This window comes from Eleutherodactylus coqui, chromosome 9, assembly GCF_035609145.1.
Source record: "Eleutherodactylus coqui strain aEleCoq1 chromosome 9, aEleCoq1.hap1, whole genome shotgun sequence".
Lineage (NCBI taxonomy): Eukaryota > Metazoa > Chordata > Amphibia > Anura > Eleutherodactylidae > Eleutherodactylus > Eleutherodactylus coqui.
The window spans coordinates 175,251,707-175,274,269 of record NC_089845.1 but is presented as its reverse complement, the minus strand read 5'-3'; the positions used below and the strand labels follow the sequence as shown (position 1 = coordinate 175,274,269).

General features: G+C 46.7%; 1 protein-coding gene across 1 annotated transcript in view; it reads left to right on the top strand.

Annotated features, from left to right (window-relative positions):
- Window positions 1–21,912, top strand: part of OC90 (otoconin 90) — a 184,495-nt gene extending 162,583 nt beyond the window's left edge. The window contains exons 16-18 of the mRNA XM_066578803.1: window positions 3,150–3,324; window positions 13,786–13,892; window positions 20,964–21,912. Coding sequence (XP_066434900.1) covers window positions 3,150–3,324; window positions 13,786–13,892; window positions 20,964–21,280 — 599 coding nt within the window. The 3' untranslated portion in view covers window positions 21,281–21,912. The remainder of the gene's footprint in view (window positions 1–3,149; window positions 3,325–13,785; window positions 13,893–20,963) is intronic.
- Window positions 21,913–22,563: the final 651 nt, after the last annotated feature.

Sequence of the window (22,563 nt, the reverse complement as noted above, 5' to 3'; positions counted from 1 at the left end):
TCAGGAAGTCATTTCACCCCGGACTCTTCTCCAGTGAAGCCATGCTGTTGTGATGGATGTAGTATATGGTGAAAGGTATGAACTGCATACAGTCAGTTCAGCCCAGACTCTTCTTCCGTGAAGTTGTTGTGATGGATGTAGTATATGGTGGAAGGCCGAGACTGCAGGCGACCGGTTCACCCCGGACTCTTCTCTTGTGAAGCCATGCTGTTGTGATGGATGCAGTATGTGGTGGAAGGTCTGGACTGCAGGAGGCTGGTTCACCCCGGACTCGTCTCCTGTGAAGCTGTAGTGATAGATTTAGTTTGTGGTAAAGGGTCTGGACTGCAGGAGACCAGTCACCCCGGACTCCTCTCCTGTGAAGCTGTAGTGATGGATATTGTATGTGGTGGAAGGTCTGGACTGCAGGCAGCCCGTTCACCCCGGACTCTTCTTCTGTGAAGCCATGCTGTTGTGATGGATACAGTATATAATCGAAGGTCTGGACTGCAGGCAGCCAGTTCATCCCGGACTCTTTCCTGTGAAGCCATGCTGTTGTGATGGATGTATTGTATGGTGGAAGGTCTGGACTGCAGGAGGCCGGTTCACCCTGTACTTGTCTCCTGTGAAGCTGTAGTGATAGATTTAGTATGTGGTGGAGGGTCTAGACTGCAGGAGGCCGGTCACCCCGGACTCTTCTCCTGTGAAGCAGTAGTGATGGATGCAATTTGTGGTGGAAGGTTTGGACTGCAGGTGGTCGTTTCACCCCGGGCTCTACTGCTGTGAAGCTGTTGGGATGGATGCAGTATGTGGTGAAAGGCCCAGACTGCAGGCAGTCGGTTCACCCCGGACTCTTCTTCTATAAAACCATGCTGTTGTGATGGATGTAGTATATAGTGGAAGGTCTGACCTGCAGGCAGCCGGTTCACCCCGGACTCTACTCCTGTGAAGCTGTTGTGATGGATGTAGTATATGGTGGAAGGTCTGGACTGCAGGTGATTTGTTCACCCCAGACTCTTCTCCTGTGAAGCTGTAGTGATAGATGTAATATGTGGTGGAAGGTCTGCACTGCCGGTAGCCGGTTCTCCAGTGAAGCCGTGCTGTTTTGATGGCTGTGGTATTTGGTGGAAGGTCCGGACTGCAGGCGGCCGGTTCACCCCGGACTCTTCTCCTGTGAATCTGTTGTGATGGATGCAGTTTGTGGTGGAAGGTCTGGATTGCAGGAGGTTGTTTCACCCCGGACTCTTCTCCTATGAATCTGTTGTGATGGATGTAGTATATGGTGGAAGGCCCAGACTGCAGGCAGTCGGTTCACCCCGGACTCTTCTCCTATAAAACCATGCTGTTGTGATGGATGCAGTATGTGGTGGAAGGTCTGGACTGCAGGCGGCCGGTTCACCCCGGACTCTTCTCCTGTGAAGCTGTAGTGATAGATGTAATATGTGGTGGAAGGTCTGCACTGCCGGTAGCCGGTTCTCCAGTGAAGCCGTGCTGTTTTGATGGCTGTGGTATTTGGTGGAAGGTCCGGACTGCAGGCAGTCGGTTCACCCCGGACTCTTCTCCTATAAAACCATGCTGTTGTGATGGATGCAGTATGTGGTGGAAGGTCTGGACTGCAGGCGGCCGGTTCACCCCGGACTCTTCTCCTGTGAAGCTGTTGTGATGGATGTAGTATATGGTGGAAGGTCTGGACTGCAGGCGGCCGGTTCACCCCGGACTCTTCTCCTGTGAAGCCATGCTGTTGTGATGGATGTAGTATGTGGTGGAAGGTCCGGACTACAGGCAGTCGACTTACCCCAGAGTCTCCTCCTGTGAAGCTGTTGTGATGGCTGCAGTATATGGTGGAAAGTCCGAATTGCAGGCAACTGGTTCACCCCGGACTCTTTACCCATGAAGCTCAAACTGCCATGAAGACTTCTTCCAGACATCACTGGTCTCTCCACCTCCTTCCATCATGCTTCTACCCACACTTACAATGTTCCTCTCAGTGGCCCCATAATACTAGTGCCCTTTTTTGCTTCTAAAAGTTATTATGCTCCTCAATTTTATAGTGCCCTCTCTGCGTAATACTCCTTTCTGACAACCTCTCTTTGTAACTCCTAGTCCTGCCAGTCCAGATGCTGCTCAGCTCCCTGCAGACTCAGTACTATACTGAGAGCCGGAGTGAGTGGAAGGAGTCGCTCTCTGAACTGAGCCGAGTGCTGCCTGGACTGGCAAAACAATAAGTTACAGAGTTTTTCTGCTTGCTGGACTCTTGGGCAGATGTTGATGAATCGGAGGTGGAGCTGTTCAGTCGTGACTCCCCTCTGTCTTATGGGCCCCCCAGCAGTTATAGACCCCTTAGCCATTAGGTCGCTCGCACACATGACCCTTTTTTACTGCAATTAGCACGGCGTCCCTAGCACCGCGTTAACTACGGTACACTGTTCTGTTTGATTTCAATGGGGCCTCGCAGGCCTGCGCTCGAAAGCGGCATTTCTAACACCGCAATTTTCGAACGCAGTCTGTTCTATTTTCACATGTTTTTGCGCACCTCGTCACCCATTACAATGATAGGATGCGTTAAAAGCATTGTCAAACGCTGATGTGTTAAAAAATGGCGCTTAAAATCAGAGTAAAAATGCCGCGATTTGAATGGCGTTTTCTAAACGCATATGTGAGAGAGGACTTACCTGTCTCTATGGTGGGCAGACCACTGTAAATGTACAGCAGGGGCTTCATATCCACCTGCTCTACCAGAAGCAAACAAAGTAATAAGCTTGCTAAAAATCCTGTAAAGTTCTGTTAATCTGGCGCACTCTGGACCATCAGATTACTGGGAATCCTGTCCTTTCATAGGGCCAGATACATATAGTTGCATTGTATATACTCCATGGCGTTACCACAGACCTGCGACGTGGGTGGAGGCATCCCTGTCCTGAGCTATAAGCACTCTAGGTGCGCTGATATGCAGAACTGCCCCCCCCCCCCCCCCCCTCCCGAAGAAGAGAAAGTTAACCCTGTGTTTTCAGCAGAACATATCAGAAGCAGAAAACAATTCAGAAAGCCAGAAAGGCCAAAAGTGGGAGGCAGTTTTGCCCCCGTTTCTGTTTTTCACTCGTCTCCAGGTGTACCGTCCCTTTAAAACCAAATGGAAATGCATAATAAACGTTCTCTCTTCTCTCTTTAAGTTTGTGACAGATTTCACTTCCAACGTGTAAAAGAAAACGGGAATGTGATGAGCGACTTACCTCTGCTCGGGGAGATGCTGTACTGCCTGACAGGCCGCTGTCCGGAGGAGTTTGAGTCATATGGCTGCTACTGTGGACAAGAGGGAAGCGGGAACCCCAAAGACGTCCTGGACAGGTACGACGCGTGAGCAGACAGTGGACTCTACCTTCTACTGATCTTAAAGGGGATGTCTTAGCACAGAGCGCTAGGATAGGGCATAAATGTCTGATTGCCACGAGTCCCCCCATCATCACCGCCACCATCCCTCAGCCTTTTTCTTAGCTCAGGGATTGGCTACAACGGTCCGACCACATGACCTTACTATCACACCACTTGGTCATAACAATGTACCAGAGTGGATGTGCTGCTGCTCAAGACATTATGGGAGCCGACCCTCGCTGCTGTGATGTGAGTGCAGCCACATCATTGTGCCCCACAGAGAAGCTGCATCCCCCTCCTCCCCTCTACCATTTACTGTTTTACACTAGATAGATTTTTTGGTGACTGACGACATTTGTGAACATGAAGCATGCGTCCTCACGGGGCGGAAACCCTCTAGATTCTCTGCAGCAGGGAATCCATACCGCTTGGGGTCAGTTTTGATGCAGATTTCATCCTCCTATTTGAAGAGATGGAATCCACATTGGAAATATGCAGAATAAAGACGCGCCGCAGCATTCAATCCCCGACACGACTTCGAGGAATAGATAATGTGTTGTTACTGACTGCAATCCTGAGAGGGGTTTCTGTAGGCCATCAAAAGCAACAGAAGAAACTGAAACCTTACTACTAAGGCAGATAGAAGAGGCGTCAAACCGTAAGGAAGTAATTATCACGGGGGACTTTAATTACCCAGATATAACATGGGAGAAGGAAACCTGCAAATCTCACAGGGGTGATAAGTTCTTGAGTACAATTAAAGATAACTACCTTACCCAACTTGTTCGGGAGCCAACGAGAGGGAGGGCCACTCTGGACTAAGTACTAACTAACAAACCAGACCGAATAATGGGGGTGCAAATTGAGGGGAACTTGGGGAACAGCGACCACAATATAATCAACTTCCAGCTGTCAATCAATAAGAAGCCTGAACTTTAGTAAAGCAAAATGTGATGAGCTTAGAACTACTATGGGTAACATTAATTGGGACAACATCCTCAAAAATGCCAGTACGGAGGACAAATGGGAGGAGTTTAAAAGGATCCTAATCACCTTATGTGAACAGGTCATACCGTTCAAAAATAATGCATGACGAAGTGCAGAGTTGGCTAAAAAATATTAAAATTGGCAAATCGCCGGGTCCAGATGGAATACACCCAAGGGTTCTAAGGGAACTAAGTGATGTGATAGCTAGGCCGCTATATCTAATATTTCTGGATACTATCAAGACCAGGGTTGTACCGGTGGATTGACGCCCTGCCAATGTGGTTCCAATTTACAAAAAGGGTTCCAAAAGTGAACCTGGTAACTACAGGCCGGTAAGTCTCACTTTAGTAACTGGAAAAATATTCGAGGGGTTTCTGGGAGACGCCATCCTAGAATACCTCAAGGAGGACAACGGTATAACCCCTCATCAGCATGGATTCATGAGGGGGCGATCATGTCAGACCAATCTGATCAGCTTCTACGATGAAGTAAGCTCTAGGCTGGACCTGGGAGAGTCTATTGATCTCGTATATCTGGACTTCTCTAAAGCATTTGACACCGTGCCGCATAATAGGCTGATATACAAAATGAGAAGCTCGGATTGGGTGAAAACGTGTGTAAGTAGGTAAAGAACTGGCTCAATGATAGAAAGCAGAGGGGGTAATAAATGGTTCGTACTCTGATTGGGCCCCCGTCGCTAGCGGGGGGCCACGGGGTTCAGTATTGGGCCCCATTCTGTTCAATATATTTACCAATGACCTGATAGAGGGGCTGCACAGTAATATATCAATATTTGCAGATGACACAAAATTATACAATATAATTAATGCAACGGAGGACAATGTGCGGCTACAAACGGACCGAGATAAGCCGGGGGCTTGGGGGGAAAAATAGGAAATGAGGGTCAATGTGGATAAATGAAAGGTTCTGCACATGGGCAGGAGAAACGGATGTCACCAATATACACTAAATGGGGTACTGCTAGGGAAGAGACCTGGGGGTACTAGTGGGCTGTAGACTAAACTGGAGTAACCAATGCCAGTCAGCTGCTGCAAAAGCTAATAAATAGAGATGAGTGAGCATGCTCGTCTGAGCTTGATGCTCGTTCGAGCATTAGCATACTCAATGTACTCGTTGCTCGAGCCAAGCCCCGCTCGGTGCTCGGGTGCTCAAGAAAAACCTCAACCTCTCTTCCCCACATGTTTTCAAAGGAGCTGCGGCTGCTCCGTTGAAAACAATGGTCTGCCAGCACCCCTAATTGTTTTTCATGGAAGGTCTTTACATATAAGCCCTTCACTGAAAAACACTCATTTTAGTATAAAAAAAAAACAAAACACTAACCTCTCCGCCGCTGTTGTGTCCTCCCCGGGGATGAAGAACACATCTGCCGCATGCGGCAGTAGTTTCCTTCATGCCCGTTAGTAAAAAGAATTCTCTGCTGCTACAATTGCCACATCTGTCACAGATGAAGCAGAGGAATTCTTTAATTCCCTACCGCAGCTGTCACACATGTCAGCTGCAATAGAGGATTCTGCTGCCGGCTCCCAGTCATTGGATTTCAGAGAAGAGGTTTAATATAAGCCATTCCCTGAAAAATAGTGTAGAAAAAAAATGGATACTCACCTCCCTTCAGGTGTCGGGGCTCAACCGCGACTTCTCTGCACTGTCCCCGACTCTGTAGTGGTGATCTATCAGCAGGCGGGGATTTAAAATCCCCGGCTGCTGAAAGATCTGATATGTGATTGGTGCTCAGCTCAGCATACTGTTACATATAATGTGTTGTAGATGTTACTGGCTGCACTCTGGGGGACATATACTGTGTTGTAGATGTTACTGGCCGCACTCTGGGGGACATATACTGTGTTGAAGATGTTACTGGCCGCACTCTGGGGGACATATAATGTGTTGGAGATGTTACTGGCCGCACTCTGTGAGACATATAATGTGTTGGAGATGTTACTGGCTGCACTCTGGGGGACATATAATGTGTTGTAGATGTTACTGGCTGCACTCTGGGGGACATATACTGTGTTGGAGATGTTACTGGCTGCACTCTGGGGGACATATAATGTGTTGGAGATGTTACTAGCTGCACTCTGGGGGACATATAATGTGTTGTAGATGTTACTGGCCGCACTCTGGAGGACATATAACGTGTTGGAGATGTTACTGGCTGCACTCTGGAGGACATATAATGTGTTGGAGATGTTACTGGCCGCACTCTGGGGGACATATAACGTGTTGGAGATGTTACTGGCCGCACTCCGGGGGACAGATAATGTGTTGGAGATGTTACTGGCTGCACTCTGGGGGACATATAATGTGTTGGAGATGTTACTGGCTGCACTCCGGGGGACAGATAATGTGTTGGAGATGTTACTGGCTGCACTCTGGGGGACATATAACGTGTTGGAGATGTTACTGGCCGCACTCCGGGGGACAGATAATGTGTTGGAGATGTTACTGGCTGCACTCTGGGGGACATATAATGTGTTGGAGATGTTACTGGCCGCACTCTGGGGGACATATAATGTATTCGAGATGTTACTGGCTGCACTCTGGAGGACATATAATGTGTTGGAGATGTTACTGGCTGCACTCTGGGGGACATATAATGTGTTGGAGATGTTACTGGCCGCACTCTGCGGGACATATAATGTGTTGGAGATGTTACTGGCCGCACTCTGGGGGACATATAATGTGTTGGAGATGTTACTGGCTGCATTCTCGGGGACATATAATGTGTAGGAGATGTTACTGGCCGCACTCTGGGGGACATATAATGTGTTGGAGATGTTAGTGGCTGCACTCTGGGGGACATATAATGTATTCGAGATGTTACTGGCTGCACTCTGGAGGACATATAATGTGTTGGAGATGTTACTGGCTGCACTCTGGAGGACATATAATGTGTTGGAGATGTTACTGGCTGCACTCTGGAGGACATATAATGTGTTGGAGATGTTACTGGCCGCACTCTGGGGGACATATAATGTGTTGGAGATGTTACAGGCTGCACTCTGGGGGACATATAATGTGTAGGAGATGTTACTGGCCGCACTCTGGGGGACATATAATGTGTTATAGATGTTACTGGCCGCACTCTGGGGGACATATAATGTGTTGGGGATGTTACTGTCTGCACTCTGGGGGACATATAATGTGTTGCAGATGTTACAGGCTGCACTCTGGGGGACATATAATGTGTTGGAGATGTTACTGGCCGCACTCTGCGGGACATATGATGTGTTGGAGATGTTACTGGCCGCACTCCGGGGGACATATAATGTGTTGGAGATATTACTGGCCGCACTCTGGGGGACATATAATGTGTTGGAGATGTTACTGGCCGCACTCCGGGGGACATATAATGTGTTGGAGATGTTACTGGCTGCACTCTTGGGGACATATAATGTGTTGGAGATGTTACTGGCCGCACTCCGGGGGACATAGAATGTGTTGGAGATGTTACTGGCCGCACTCTGGGGGACATATAATGTGTTGGAGATGTTACTGGCCGCACTCCGGGGGACAGATAATGTGTTGGAGATGTTACTGGCTGCACTCTGGGGGACATATAATGTGTTGGAGATGTTACTGGCCGCACTCTGGAGGACATATAATGTATTCGAGATGTTACTGGCTGCACTCTGGAGGACATATAATGTGTTGGAGATGTTACTGGCCGCACTCTAGGGGACATATAATGTGTTGGAGATGTTACTGGCTGTACTGTGCAGGACATATAATGTGTTGGAGATGTTACTGGCTGCCATCTGGGGGACATATAATGTGTTGGAGATGTTAGTGGCTGCACTCTGGGGGACATATAATGTGTTGGAGAGGTTACTGGCCGCACTCTGGGGGACATATAATGTGTTGGAGATGTTACTGGTCGCACTCTGGGGGACATATAATGTGTTGTAGATGTTACTGGCCGCACTCTGGGGGACATATAATGTGTTGTAGATGTTACTGGCCGCACTCTGGGGGACATATAATGTGTTGTAGATGTTACTGGCCGCACTCTGGGGGACATATAATGTGTTGGAGATGTTACTGGCTGTACTCTGAAGGACATATAATGTGTTGGAGATGTTACTGGTCGCACTCTGGGGGACATATAATGTGTTGTAGATGTTACTGGCCGCACTCTGGGGGACATATAATGTGTTGTGGATGTGACTGGCTGCACTATGGGGGACATATAATGTGTTGTAGATGTTACTGGCTGCACTCTGCAGGACATATAATGTGTTGGAGATGTTACTGGCTGCACTCTGGGGGACATATAATGTGTTGAGGATGTTACTGGCCGCACTCTGGGGAACATATAATGTGTTGGAGATGTTACTCTCCGCACTCTGGATGACATATAATGTGTTGTACATGTTACTGACTGCACTCTGGGGGACATATAATGTGTTGGAGATGTTACTGGCTTCACTCTGGGGGACATATAATGTGTTGTAGAGGTTACTGGCCGCACTCTGGGGGACATATAATGTGTTGGAGATGTTACTGGCCGCACTGTGGAGGACATATAATGTGTTGTAGATGTTACAGGCTGCACTCTGGATGACATATAATGTGTTGTATATATTACTGGCCACGCTTTGGGGGACATATAATGTGTTGTAGATGTTACTCGCCGCACTCTGGGGGACATATAATGTGTTGGAGATGTTACTGGCCACACTCTGGGGGACATATAATGTGTTGTATATATTACTGGCCACGCTTTGGGGGACATATAATGTGTTGTAGATGTTACTCGCCGCACTCTGGGGGACATATAATGTGTTGGTGATGTCACTGGCTGCACTATGGGGGACATATAATGTGTTGGAGATGTTACTGGCTGCACTCTGCAGGACATATAATGTGTTGGAGATGTTACTGGTTGCACTCTGGGGGACATATAATGTGTTGGAGATGTTACTGGCTGCACTCTGGAGGACATATAATGTGTTGGAGATGTTACTGGCTGCACTCTGGATGTCATATAATGTGTTGGAGATGTTACTGGCTGCACTCTGGGGGACATATAATGTGTTGTAGATGTTACTGGCCGCTTCTGGATGTCATATAATGTATTGGAGATGTTACTGGCCGCACTCTGGAGGACATATAATGTGTTGGAGATGTTACAGGCTGCACTCTGGATGACATATAATGTGTTGTATATATTACTGGCCGCGCTTTGGGGGACATATAATGTGTTGTAGATTTTACTGGCCGCACTCTGGGGGACATATAATGTATTGGATATGTCACTGGCCGCACTCTGCGGGACATATAATGTGTTGGAGATGTTACTGGCCGCTCTCTGCGGGACATATAATGTATTGGATATGTCACTGGCCGCACTCTGCGGGACATATAATGTGTTGGAGATGTTACTGGCCGCACTCTGCGGGACATATAATGTATTGGAGATGTTACTGGCCGCACTCTGGGGGACATATAATGTGTTGGAGATGTTACTGGCCGCACTCTGCGGGACATATAATGTGTTGGATATGTTACTGGCCGCACTCTGGGGGACATATAATGTGTTGGAGATGTTACTGGCTGCACTCTGGGGGACATATAATGTGTTGTAGATGTTACTGGCTGCACTCTGGGGGACATATAATGTGTTGTAGATGTTACTGGCTGCACTCTGGGGGACATACAATGTGTAGGAGATGTTACTGGCCGCACTCTGGGGGACATACAATGTGTAGGAGATGTTACTGGCCGCACTCTGGGGGACATATAATGTGTTGTAGATGTTACTGGCCGCACTCTGGGGGACATATAATGTGTTGGAGATGTTACTGGCTGCACTCTGGGGGACATATAATGTGTTGTAGATGTTACTGGCTGCACTCTGGGGGACATATAATGTGTTGTAGATGTTACTGGCCGTACTCTGGGGGACATACAATGTGTAGGAAATGTTACTGGCCGCACTCTGGGGGACATATAATGCGTTGGAGATGTTACTGGCCGCACTCTGGGGGACATATAATGTGTTGGAGATGTTACTGACTGCACTCTGGGGGACATATAATGTGTTGTAGATGTTACTGGCTGCACTCTGGGGGACATATAATGTGTTGTAGATGTTACTGGCCGCACTCTGGGGGACATATAATGTGTAGGAGATGTTACTGGCCGCACTCTGGGGGACATACAATTTGTAGGAGATGTTACTGGCCGCACTCTGGGGGACATACAATGTGTAGGAGATGTTACTGGCCGCACTCTGGGGGACGTATAATGTGTTGGATATGTTACTGGCCGCACTCTGGGGGACATATAATGTGTTGGAGATGTTACTGGCTGCACTCTGGGGGACATATAATGTGTTGTAGATGTTACTGGCTGCACTCTGGGGGACATATAATGTGTTGTAGATGTTACTGGCCGCACTCTGGGGGACATACAATGTGTAGGAGATGTTACTGGCCGCACTCTGGGGGACATACAATGTGTAGGAGATGTTACTGGCCGCACTCTGGGGGACATATAATGTGTTGTAGATGTTACTGGCCGCACTCTGGGGGACATATAATGTGTTGGAGATGTTACTGGCTGCACTCTGGGGGACATATAATGTGTTGTAGATGTTACTGGCTGCACTCTGGGGGACATATAATGTGTTGTAGATGTTACTGGCCGTACTCTGGGGGACATACAATGTGTAGGAGATGTTACTGGCCGCACTCTGCGGGACATATAATGTGTTGGATATGTTACTGGCCGCACTCTGGGGGACATATAATGTGTTGGAGATGTTACTGGCTGCACTCTGGGGGACATATAATGTGTTGTAGATGTTACTGGCTGCACTCTGGGGGACATATAATGTGTTGTAGATGTTACTGGCCGCACTCTGGGGGACATATAATGTGTAGGAGATGTTAGTGGCCGCACTCTGGGGGACATACAATTTGTGGGAGATGTTACTGGCCGCACTCTGGGGGACATACAATGTGTAGGAGATGTTACTGGCCGCACTCTGGGGGACATATAATGTGTTGTAGATGTTACTGGCCGCACTCTGGGGGACATATAATGTGTTGGAGATGTTACTGGCCGCACTCTGGGGGACATATAATGTGTTGGAGATGTTACTGGCCGCCCTCTGGGGGACATATAATGTGTTGTAGATGTTACTGGCCGCACTCTGGGGGACATATAATGTGTTGGAGATGTTACTGACTGCACTCTGGGGGACAAATAATGTGTTGTAGATGATACTGGCCGCACTCTGGGGGACATATAATGTGTAGGAGATGTTACTGGCCGCACTCTGGGGGACATATAATGTGTAGGAGATGTTACTGGCCGCACTCTGGGGGACATATAATGTGTTGGAGATGTTACTGGCCGCACTCTGGGGGACATATAATGTGTTGGAGATGTTACTGGCCGCACTCTGGGGGACATATAATGTGTTGGTGATGTTACTGGCCGCACTCTGGGGGACATATAATGTATTGTATATATTACTGGCCGCACTCTAGGGGACATATAATATGTTGTTAATATTACTGGCCGCACTCTGGGGGACATATAATGTGTTGTAGATGTTACTGGCCGCACTTTGGGGGACATATAATGTGTTGGAGAGGTTACTGGCCGCACTCTGGGGGACATATAATGTGTTGTATATATTACTGGCCGCACTCTGGGGGACATATAATGTGTTGGAGATGTTACTGGTCGCACTCGGGGGGACATATATTGTGTTGGAGATGTTACCGGCTGCACTCTGGGGGACATATAATGTGTTGGAGATGTTACTGGCTGCAGTCTGGGGGACATACAATGTGTTGTATATATTACTGGCCGCACTCTGGGGGACATATAATGTGTTGGAGATGTTACTGGCTGCAGTCTGGGGGACATATAATGTGTTGGGGATGTTACAGGCTGCACTCTGGGGGACATATAATGTGTTGTATATATTACTGGCCGCACTCTGGGGGACATATAATGTGTTGGGGATGTTACAGGCTGCACTCTGGGGGACATATAATGTGTTGTATATATTACTGGCCGCACTCTAGGGGACGTATAATGTGTTGGAGATTTTACTGGCCGCACTCTGGGGGACATATAATGTGTTGGAGATGTTACTGGCCGCACTCTGGGGGACATATAATGGGTTGGAGATGTTACTGGCCGCACTCTGGAGGACATATAATGTGTTGGAGATGTTACTGGCCGCACTCTGGGGGACATATAATGTGTTGTATATATTACTGGCCGCACTCTGGGGGACATATAATGTGTTGGAGATGTTACTGGCCGCACTCTGGGGGACATATAATGTGTTGTATATATTACTGGTCGCTCTCTGAGGGACATATAATGTGTTGGAGATGTTACTGGCTGCAGTCTGGGGGACATATACTGTGTTGGAGATGTTACTGACCGCACTCTGGGGGACATATACTGTGTTGGAGATGTTACTGACCGCACTCTGGGGGACATATACTGTGTTGGAGATGTTACTGACCGCACTCTGGGGGACATATACTGTGTTGGAGATGTTACTGACCGCACTCTGGGGGACATATAATGTGCTGGAGATGTTACTGGCCGCACTCTGGGGGACATATACTGTGTTGGAGATGTTACTGGCTGCAGTCTGGGGGACATATAATGTGTTGGGGATGTTACTGACCATGTTTTTTACTGTTTGGTGATAATAACGTTCTCTCCTGTTCTGCACTATTACTGCGATGTCTCCTGATCCCCTTCATTCTCCTGGCAGCGCGGTTCTGTGAGGTCTTGTCTTTTCCGGAGTCGCCATTCTCGTTGGCGCCAGTTTTTTGCCGTCTTTGGATTTGTTTTTTTTTTAGCGGTGAACAATTCAGATGTTTTTTTTGTATCTCTCTTTTGGGGTAAATCTGTCCATTGTTCGCTCGTTCTGATCGTGATAATACCGATTTATGTTCGGATCTTTAAAATTTTTTCGGTATTTTTCCTTTTTAAAAAATTTTTTTTGTGTGGAAAATGCTTTTTTTGTAACTGGTTTTTTTTTTCATCAAACCTTTTTGAAGTTTTTGAGCCCTTTTTCTTCCCTGCAGGGCACTTGAAGATGTGATTTTTCTGTCTCTAGGATAGTACACTGCATTACTTATGTAGTGCATTCTACTAAGCCTGTTAGACTGTGCTGGAGGCGGGGCCTAATACACTGCGTTACATGGCAGAAATGGACACCTTTTTCAGGCTTCCGGCCGCCTCTCATCCCGGAAGAGACAAGTCCTCAGACGGCGCCGGATAAAGAAAAGTTAGATTTTTTGAAAGTGGGGAGGACGTAAGCAAAAAGGAAAAATAGAAAGCAGCTGTGTCCTGGAGGCGTTCTTATTGTAGACAGTCATGTATCGCCCTGGCTGCTATAACAGGTTATGTGCTGCTGCCTCTTACCTGCTCTGTCTCTGCCTTCAGCTGCTGCTTCTCCCACCAGTGCTGTATAGAGCACCTGAAGAAGTTAGGCTGCGCCCCGGACAGAAACGTCAGGTCAGAAGTCGTGTGCGTGGACCACAAGCCGACATGTAAGAAAGTCCCTTCCTCTACATATTCATCAGTTGCTCTTTTCTTAAAAAGGATACTCTAGAATATACCTAGTGCAAGAAAAAGCAAGGATCTCTTAAAGGGCTACTCCAGGGCTTTTTCCACTCCTGCCCAGTTCACTTCATTGGCTGTCAGCCTCCTGTCTGATACTTATTGGGTACCAAGTTCAGTTTTAGATTTCTCCCTGCTTTCGCTATTTCTATGCTGTGTCAGCATTCCCAGGATGCCATTGTTCTCAGTGAGAGAAACTACGTAATCTTGTAGATATGAGACCTCCTAATGGCTGAGGAAAATACATGATGTTAATGAGAGGTTTCGAATAGAGATGAGCGAGCACCAAAATGCTCGGGTGCTCGTTACTCGGGACGAAATTTTCGCGATGCTCGAGGGTTCGTTTCGAATAACGAACCCCATTGAAGTCAATGGGCGACCCGAGCATTTTTGTATATCGCCGATGCTCGCTAAGGTTTTCATTTGTGAAAATCTGGGCAATTCAAGAAAGTGATGGGAACGACACAGCAACGGATAGGGCAGGCGAGGGGCTACATGTTGGGCTGCATCTCAAGTTCCCAGGTCCCACTATTAAGCCACAATAGCGGCAAGAGTGTCCCCCCCCCCCCCCCCCCCGCACTGTCAGCATAACGATCGTTCTCCTCTGCCACAGCTGTAACAGCTGTGGCAGAGAAGAACGATGTTTGCCCATTGAATTCAGTGGAGTCGGCAATACAGCAGGTTCCACTGAAAGCAATGAGCTGCCGGCGATCGCGGGATGAATTTTCGGGAAGGGCTTAAAAATATAAGCCCTTACCTGAAAATCATCCTAAAATGTGTAAAAATAAAAAAAAGTGCAGGATACATTATGTCTAGTTTATGAATTTACCCATTTATGAACAAAACATTTTGAACCGCAAAACTCAAATTAAAAAGCGTTAATACATCCTTATCATATCCTAATGCAAGATGTTGGGGGAGGAATATGGAGGGCATCCATCGTGCCTGAATGTTGACCAGATTAGACACCTCTGTTCCTACCCCTGCCATCTTATTCTTTATTACCTCTAAATCTATTGAACTTAAAGGGGTTGTCTCGCGGCAGCAAGTGGGGTTATACACTTCTTCTGTATGGCCATATTAATGCACTTTGTAATGTACATCGTGCATTAAATATGAGCCATACAGAAGTTATTCACTTACCTGCTCCGTTGCTGGCGTTCCCGTCGCCATGGTGCCGTCTAATTTCAGCGTCTAATCGCCCGATTAGACGCGCTTGCGCAGTCCGGTCTTCTCCCTGGTGAATGAGCCCGCTCGTGCCGGAGAGCTGGTCCCCCTAGCTCCGCCCCGTAACGTGTGCCGATTCCAGCCAATCAGGAGGCTGGAATCGGCAATGGACCGCACAGAGCCCACGGTGCACCATGGGAGAAGACCCGCGGTGCATCGTGGGTGAAGATCCCGGCAGCCATCTTGCTAAGGTAAGAAAGAAGTCGCCGCAGAGCGGGGATTCGGGTAAGTACTAAACTGTTTTGTTTTTTTTAACCCATCCCTTGTGTTTGTCTCGCGCCGAACGGGGGGCCTATTTGAAAAAAAACCAAAACGTTTCGGCGTGGGACAATACCTTTAAACCCCCTGTGCCTGCTCCTACTCCTCCAAGAAGAGTATCGTACCATTCTCTCTTCATTCTAGAGCATGATTTCATTACAGGGAAATATATATTAAACTGCACTACGGTCCTCTGTTGTTTGGTTGAGACATTTTTACACGTATGGGGGATCCTAACTAAACTATGGGTGTGTACCACAGGGGTTGTTTCCAGGAGGGTCAAAAAGTTCAACCACATTAGAGCGTTAGCTATAGGACTACCATGTATGCACAGGAGAGTATATGTATCTTTTAAAGATATTGTCTGGTTTGTGCCTCCTCTCTCAACTTGGTCACCCTTGCACATCAACGTCTTTGAAAGATGCTCATATGTGAACTGCTAATCTATATGAGTCACACATCCTTGGGTTAGTTTATAGCATGAGCTATTTACTCTACTGATAATGTTTATCCCAGGATGCTCTCCTTCCGGTATCACATATGAATGACCTCTAAATTTAGTAGAGGGGACATATAAGCCACTGGTCTCTCCTAGTGTAAAGTTGGCTATTTGGGCACCTATGATGGCTTTCACATATGAACTTGTCTTGCTGTCTGGCTTTAGTTTTATTTGCCCATCCCCACTAGCTTTTAACAACACCTCCTTCCTTAGCTTGTGCCAATTTCAACTTTCTCGCTGGCGTCAGGGTCCAGGCCCTGACGCTAAGCAGGAGAATTCCCAGCACCAGGAACAGTCTCCTTTCTCTAAGATTGTGGTATCTTAGCCTTTTTGCAAGGTGATGCATGTACCCAATTGGTTTTACCCTCTAGTTTGACCGCAGTACTGGTTGTGAGAAGCACTTGATACGGACCAACAAATCTTGGTTCCAATGTCCTCCTCACATGTCTCTTTGTCACTACCCAATCTCCGGGCTGCAGATCATGCGTTCCTTCAAGAGAATTTGGTTCTGGAATTGAAGAAGACACTTGATTGTGTGTTGCCTTCAGGCGTGGATTTAACGACATAACATAATCAGTTAGAGTACCAAACTGGGCCTGCTGCAGCTGTGGAAAGCACAGACCCAACCTGGGTGCACACCCAAACAAGATAACCCTATCTTTCTGTTAGGCACATATCTGACTGAGAAAAGGGCCAATGGGAGGCACTCAGTCCATGGATTGCCGGTTTCTTTCATTGCTTTCTGTATTTTTAGCTATAGGGTACCATTCATTCTTTCTACCTTCCCACTACTTTGTGGATGATAAGGGGTATGAAATGCCTGGGAGATACCCAGGGCAGACATGATGTGTTGCATTATTTCACCTGTGAAATGTGTACCCCTGTCTGACTCGATCACCTCTGGTACCCCATACCTGCAGATTACCTCATTCATGAGCTTCTTTGCAGTTGCCTTGGTGACAGCGTAGGCCTCAACCCAACCTGAGAAGATATTAACAACAACAAGCACATATTCATACTTCCCAACACATGTGAGCTGAATGTAGTCAACTTGCAATCTCTGAAATGGGTAGAGTGGCCTAGGCAAGTGTTTTTGCGGGACCTTTACCTTCTGTCCTGGATTGCTTATGGCACAGAACATGCAAGATTAGACAAAAAATGTAGCAGCTACAGAGAACCCAGGGGCCACTCATTCTCTCTCAAGCGTCAGTAGCATAGCTGCCTTCGATAGGTGAGTCTTTCCATGGATCAGCTGGGCCATCATGGGGTGCTGGGATCGTAGTAAGCAAGTTCTGCTGACTTCGCCATACGCCATCCTGCTCTGCTGCTCCCATATTAGTCGATTTATCCTTTTCTTCTTTGCTGGCTTGTGACTGATAAACCTTTGGACATAAATGTACTAAAGACATTACAATGTCCAAATCATAGTCTCTGACTTGTGCGGTCAGTATCTTCTTTTCTTCTACGGCTTGAGGACCACTGCCTTTGCTGTGAAGTCTGCTAGGGCATTGCCTTTTGCTTCTGCAGTGTCGGCTTTGGTATGAGCTTTCACCTTTAGGATTGCTACTTTGGTAGGAGTAAGGCTTTCATGAGGTTCTGTACTGCTACACCATTCTTAATGGGTTGTCCTACAGAAGTAAAAAATTGTCTGTCCTTCAATATTGGGCCGTAATCATGAGCTATGCCAAATGCATACCTGGAATCAGTGTAAACGTTTGCCGTCTTACTTTCTGCCACTCTACACGCCTCAGTGAGGGCCTTCAGTTCCGCTTCTTATGCTGAGACATGTGGAGGCAGAGCTTCTGCTTTTAGGACATCATGTTGTGTGACTACTGCATACCTGGTATGGAATCGACCATCCTCACTTTGGTACCGTGAACCATCTACAAAAAGCTCAAAATGTGCATTGTCAATAGGCATTTCAGTAACTGATTCAATACCTGCAGTTTCTTGCTGCATCAATTCTAGACAATCATGTTGAAGTTCTGCATCAAAATAATCAGAATCATGCTGTAAAGAATTTAAAAATAACTGATCTGCAGTACCCAGATCCCCCAGTCCTCCATTTGAATCAGGGTACTCGATTGGAAGAAGAAAGCCGGGATCAAGGTAACGCACTGTTGGAAAGAGATGTTAGGGGGCATGAGCAAGGCACATTGCAACCTTATTTGACGAGCTAGAGACAGATGTTTAGGTTGTACTTGAGTGAGTATACTCTGGATGTCATGAGGGGTGAGAACCGCTAGGGGATAGTCCAGGACCAACTCAGAAGACTTGTCAACCATTGCTTGTACTGCTTCCACCACACGGACACAGGAGGGGGCTCCTCGGGCCACCAGATCCAATCTCATGGAGTAATACCCAAGTGGCCGTGGACGTCCTCCATGTTTTTGCGTCAATACTGCTGTCGCATGACCGGAAAGTTCAGTGCAGAAAAGAGATAAAGCTAAAGTGTAGTTAGGAATTCCCAATGCTGGAGAACTGAGAATAGACAGTTTTAGTGTATGGAAGTTGTCAGTTGCAGAAGAAGAAGGTCCAGAAATGGCTTGAATTGTAGCCTTGCGTTCTCCTGTGAGATGTTTGGCCCCTTGAGCTAGGCAATGGTCTAGAAACACAACCTTTTGTTTACAAAGCTGTAATATTCCTTTGAAGCCTTGCAGCCATTTTCTGCTAAACATTTTAGAAGAGAAATGGATGTAGATGGACATGTTTTCAGATCCTCAGCACAAAGCAGAAGGTCATCAACATATTGCAACAGCGCAGTCCCATCAGGCGGAGTCCATGCCTGCAAGACAGACTGGAGTGCCTGGGTGTACGTGTTTGGAGAATTCTGTACACCTTGTGGCAGGACTGTCCAAGCATATTGTTTACCCCTAAAGGTAAAGGCAAAAAGGTATTGGCAATCCGGATGAATCTATGCACTGAAAAACGCATTTGTGAGATCTATCACTGTAAAAAATGTCGCAGTGGGCGGGACTTGTGCTAAAAGCGTATGTGGATTTGGCACTACTGGGGTATCAAGTACAGTTACTTTACTAACCTCCCGAAGATCATGTACCATGCGATAAACATCCGGTTGTCCTTTTTGCGTTTTCTTTTTAACTGGAAAAAGGTGTGTATTACCTGGTGATGTTATTTCCCATAATGCCCCTATTTGAAGTAAGCCTGTAATTTGTGGGCCTATAGAATCCTCTGGGCCCTACCAAATGGGTATTGTTTTACTTGGGGGGCTACGCATCCTGGTTTTAGTGTGACTACCATGTATGTCTCGTTCATATGACCAATATCTGTTTTGGACTTCGCCCAGAGTTCCTGTGGAACTTCCTGTAATATTACTTCCTCTTCTGGAGTTAAGAGAAAAAATGGCCGTGGATCCTCTAGAGAAGCCACCAGGGGCAGAGTGTATGTCTGTGCCCATATAACTGACAGTGGAATATCATCACTCACTAATAGTTTTTTTTTTTTTAAACTGTCTGGTCTCTGAATTTTATGGGGAGAGGGTCTGTTTCCTGAAGTTTCTCAGGAACTCCTTCAAGACCTACAACAGTTTGAGCTGTATTTTGCCGATATTCTGAAGGAATTAGGTGGCTTTGGATGACTGAGGTTGCTGTCCCTGTATAAAAAAGGAATTACCTTATTGAGTACTTCCCCTTTTAGAAAAATGGCCACACCCTCTTTTACATTGCTCATGGGGAAGAAGGCCAGAGGGTCGCCATTCAACCTTGCTTTTCTATTTCTCTCTTGGCGACTCGTGCTTTTGTGGGTTGTTCACTACCCTTCTGCTGGAGGAATTTTCTACACTCTCGTTTAAAGTGCCCAGGCTTACCACAGAAATGGCACTTAAGGTTATGTTTGGGATGGGTGCCCTGTTTTATTTTGTTCTCTCCTGTGCTGTATTGTGCTATCATAACAGAGCTATGTCCTTTTTTAATTTTTAAATTTAGTTCAATGCCCTTGGCTGCTTGCACCAGGCCTGCTGCTTCATACTGTCTCCACTTGTTATCCATTTGTTTAGACCTCAAGGGTTCTCGCAACCCCTCTACAAAGGCCATGCTAAGCACATGGTCACCCAATTCTTGTATGCCCCTATAGCCAAGATCTGACCAACGTAGTTGAAGGCGGGCATAGAATTGTTCTACACTTTCATCCTTCTCTTGTGTGATATTAGAAAGAGACAAGGAGGATTCTCTCAATTCTTCTTTTGCCCAATGTTCTAGACCAATTACAAAGATCTTACCACTTCTTAATTCTCTATGTTTAATTTTATCCCAATCTGTGCCACAATAGTCTTTCACATAATTTAAGATTATAGTTCCCACTGCCTCCCCTGTTTTCAACATAATCAGAGGACCCCGATCAGCTGATGTTGTAGAGTATGTGTCCTGTATTTGTGCTATCTGTCTAAAGAAAGGCATAGGTCTGGTCATGGGGTCTGGTAATTGCTGTATGAGCGACTTCTGCTCTTGTGGCGTCCATGATCTAGATTTGCCTTTTTGTGATGTTACATGATATTGGCTCCTTTTGCCTTCCCCCTGTGTTACATCTGCTCCTGTATCACCCTCAGCTCCCTGCGTCCCCTCCTTGTACTCCTCCTCATGCTTCCACTCACTAGCCTTGGATCTAGTGAGCATTAAGTCCTAATAAGACTATAGGTTGACCAGAGTACTAGCTCGGGAGCACCTATTCTTGGTTGACTTTCTTGGCACTTCATATTCCAAGTCTCTCTTTGCTTTGAAGTTGCTCTGCCCGTTTTCTTCCCTCACCTTACTGATGGGTGTGCGTCCGGCAGAGAGTGCAGCCATAAAATAAAGGTTACTAATTAGCTGATCTCTCTAGGGAAGCTCCATCTAGTATTATGGGACAGTTATTCACACGTAGTCCTCTAGTGCACTACTTTCATTTGTTTAGAGGGATCCGCTGAAGACCCCTCTGATGACTCTCTCTCCCAATGATGCATATGGGCAAGAGTGTAACAGATAAGTAACTCTGGCCTGTTCTTATTTTTTCCCTCCGACAGGTGTGGGATGGAGCATTTGTGACAAGCTGGCATGCGCCTGTGACAAAGCGGCTGCTGAATGCATGGCAGCTGCACCGTTCAATACCACCATGGGATCACTAAATAGAAGGCAGTGTCTTGGAACTCCACTGCTCTGCAGGAATGTAGGTATCGAGGATAAACCAGAACGGGCTATGGGGCCACAGTCGGACAGCGCAAGCTCAGAAGACAGCAGCGAGGAGCACAGTTCGATGAGAGATATAGTGAGAGGTGAAGAAACTGGGTCACTCGTGCCAAGAGGAGGCAGACGGATCCGCTCTATACTTCTGGGGAATTAGTGCGGGAAACAAACTACATATCTGCATTATGAATGTTAAAAGGGAATTCCACCATTGAATATAATCTGATATCATAGAGACAAGACAACAATGGAGGGGATTCTGCAAGATGGGCTGATTTGTATTGTATTTTATAGAGCACTTAGGCCCCTTCACTGTTGAGTTGACCACTTGATGGTACTCAGTTAGGCTACGTTCTGGCTCCTGGAAGCTCTGGCACAGCCTAATTGATTTCACAAACCCTTAGTCTTAGATCACTTGGTGGTTCTAGCTTACATGCATCCCATTTTCTGACAAGTCGTCATGGTGTGGAATTCCCCTTTAAGCTTTTACATGTCAGAGGATTTCACATATCTATTTGTGTATATGAAAAACGTCATGCTACAGTTCTTCACTTCTATATCAACACTTCCTGACTGCGCTCTGTGCTTGTTCAACCACATCGGCACGTGTGGATCCAAATCTTACCAACCACATCAGTGCTCACGTGTATTTCCTACTCTCGAATATTGATGTAGATGGTGATAGGCATCTATATAGCTCTCCGTGACACGTTAGTAAGAGCGGTTATCAGACTTGCAGATATTGGATCTGTATAATCTATTATGTACATTAAAATAGCCTTTCATATATGCACTGTGTTGTTTTTTAGGCACAGCGAATAGATGTCATTAATAGGTTCCTCCTTTAAATAAAAACGTAGACCCTGGCTCCTCTGACTTCCTTGGGTGGAGCTTGTTATACAGATATTACTGCTGTTCAGTACTCCTGGTTAACGGGAAGCTCTCGGTGGTAGCGGTGGTCACCTTTGTACCTGAAGAGCTATGGAGAGTTTGATATTGGATGTTATGAACTGGACTCAGATTGATGATATTTGCGCATGCAAAATCTAGCAAACTAATGGTGAAGAGCTGGAGGATACAGCAAATACTCTGAAAAGGCCCCCCTTGCCCATCTGCATCCCTGAGAAGGCAGGGAGGTGATGACCTACTATAGCAACTCATGTGACTGCAATAGTGTAAAACGTTTCTGTTTCATACCATTATCTGGAGCAAGAGTTGTTATAGGCGAAAACTTGGAACAAATTAGCTCTCCTCCAGTTTGGAAACATGGCTAGGCATATAGACCAGTCTCTTTAGATTGTGGTCCAACCCTTTTAACTTATTCCCTAGAATATGGGGTAACTTTATGATCAGTGGAAGTTCAAGAACTGGGATACCCACCAAACTCAAAAACAGGGGTCCGGGTAATCCCTGCATGAAGAGCACAGTGCTGATTGGGAT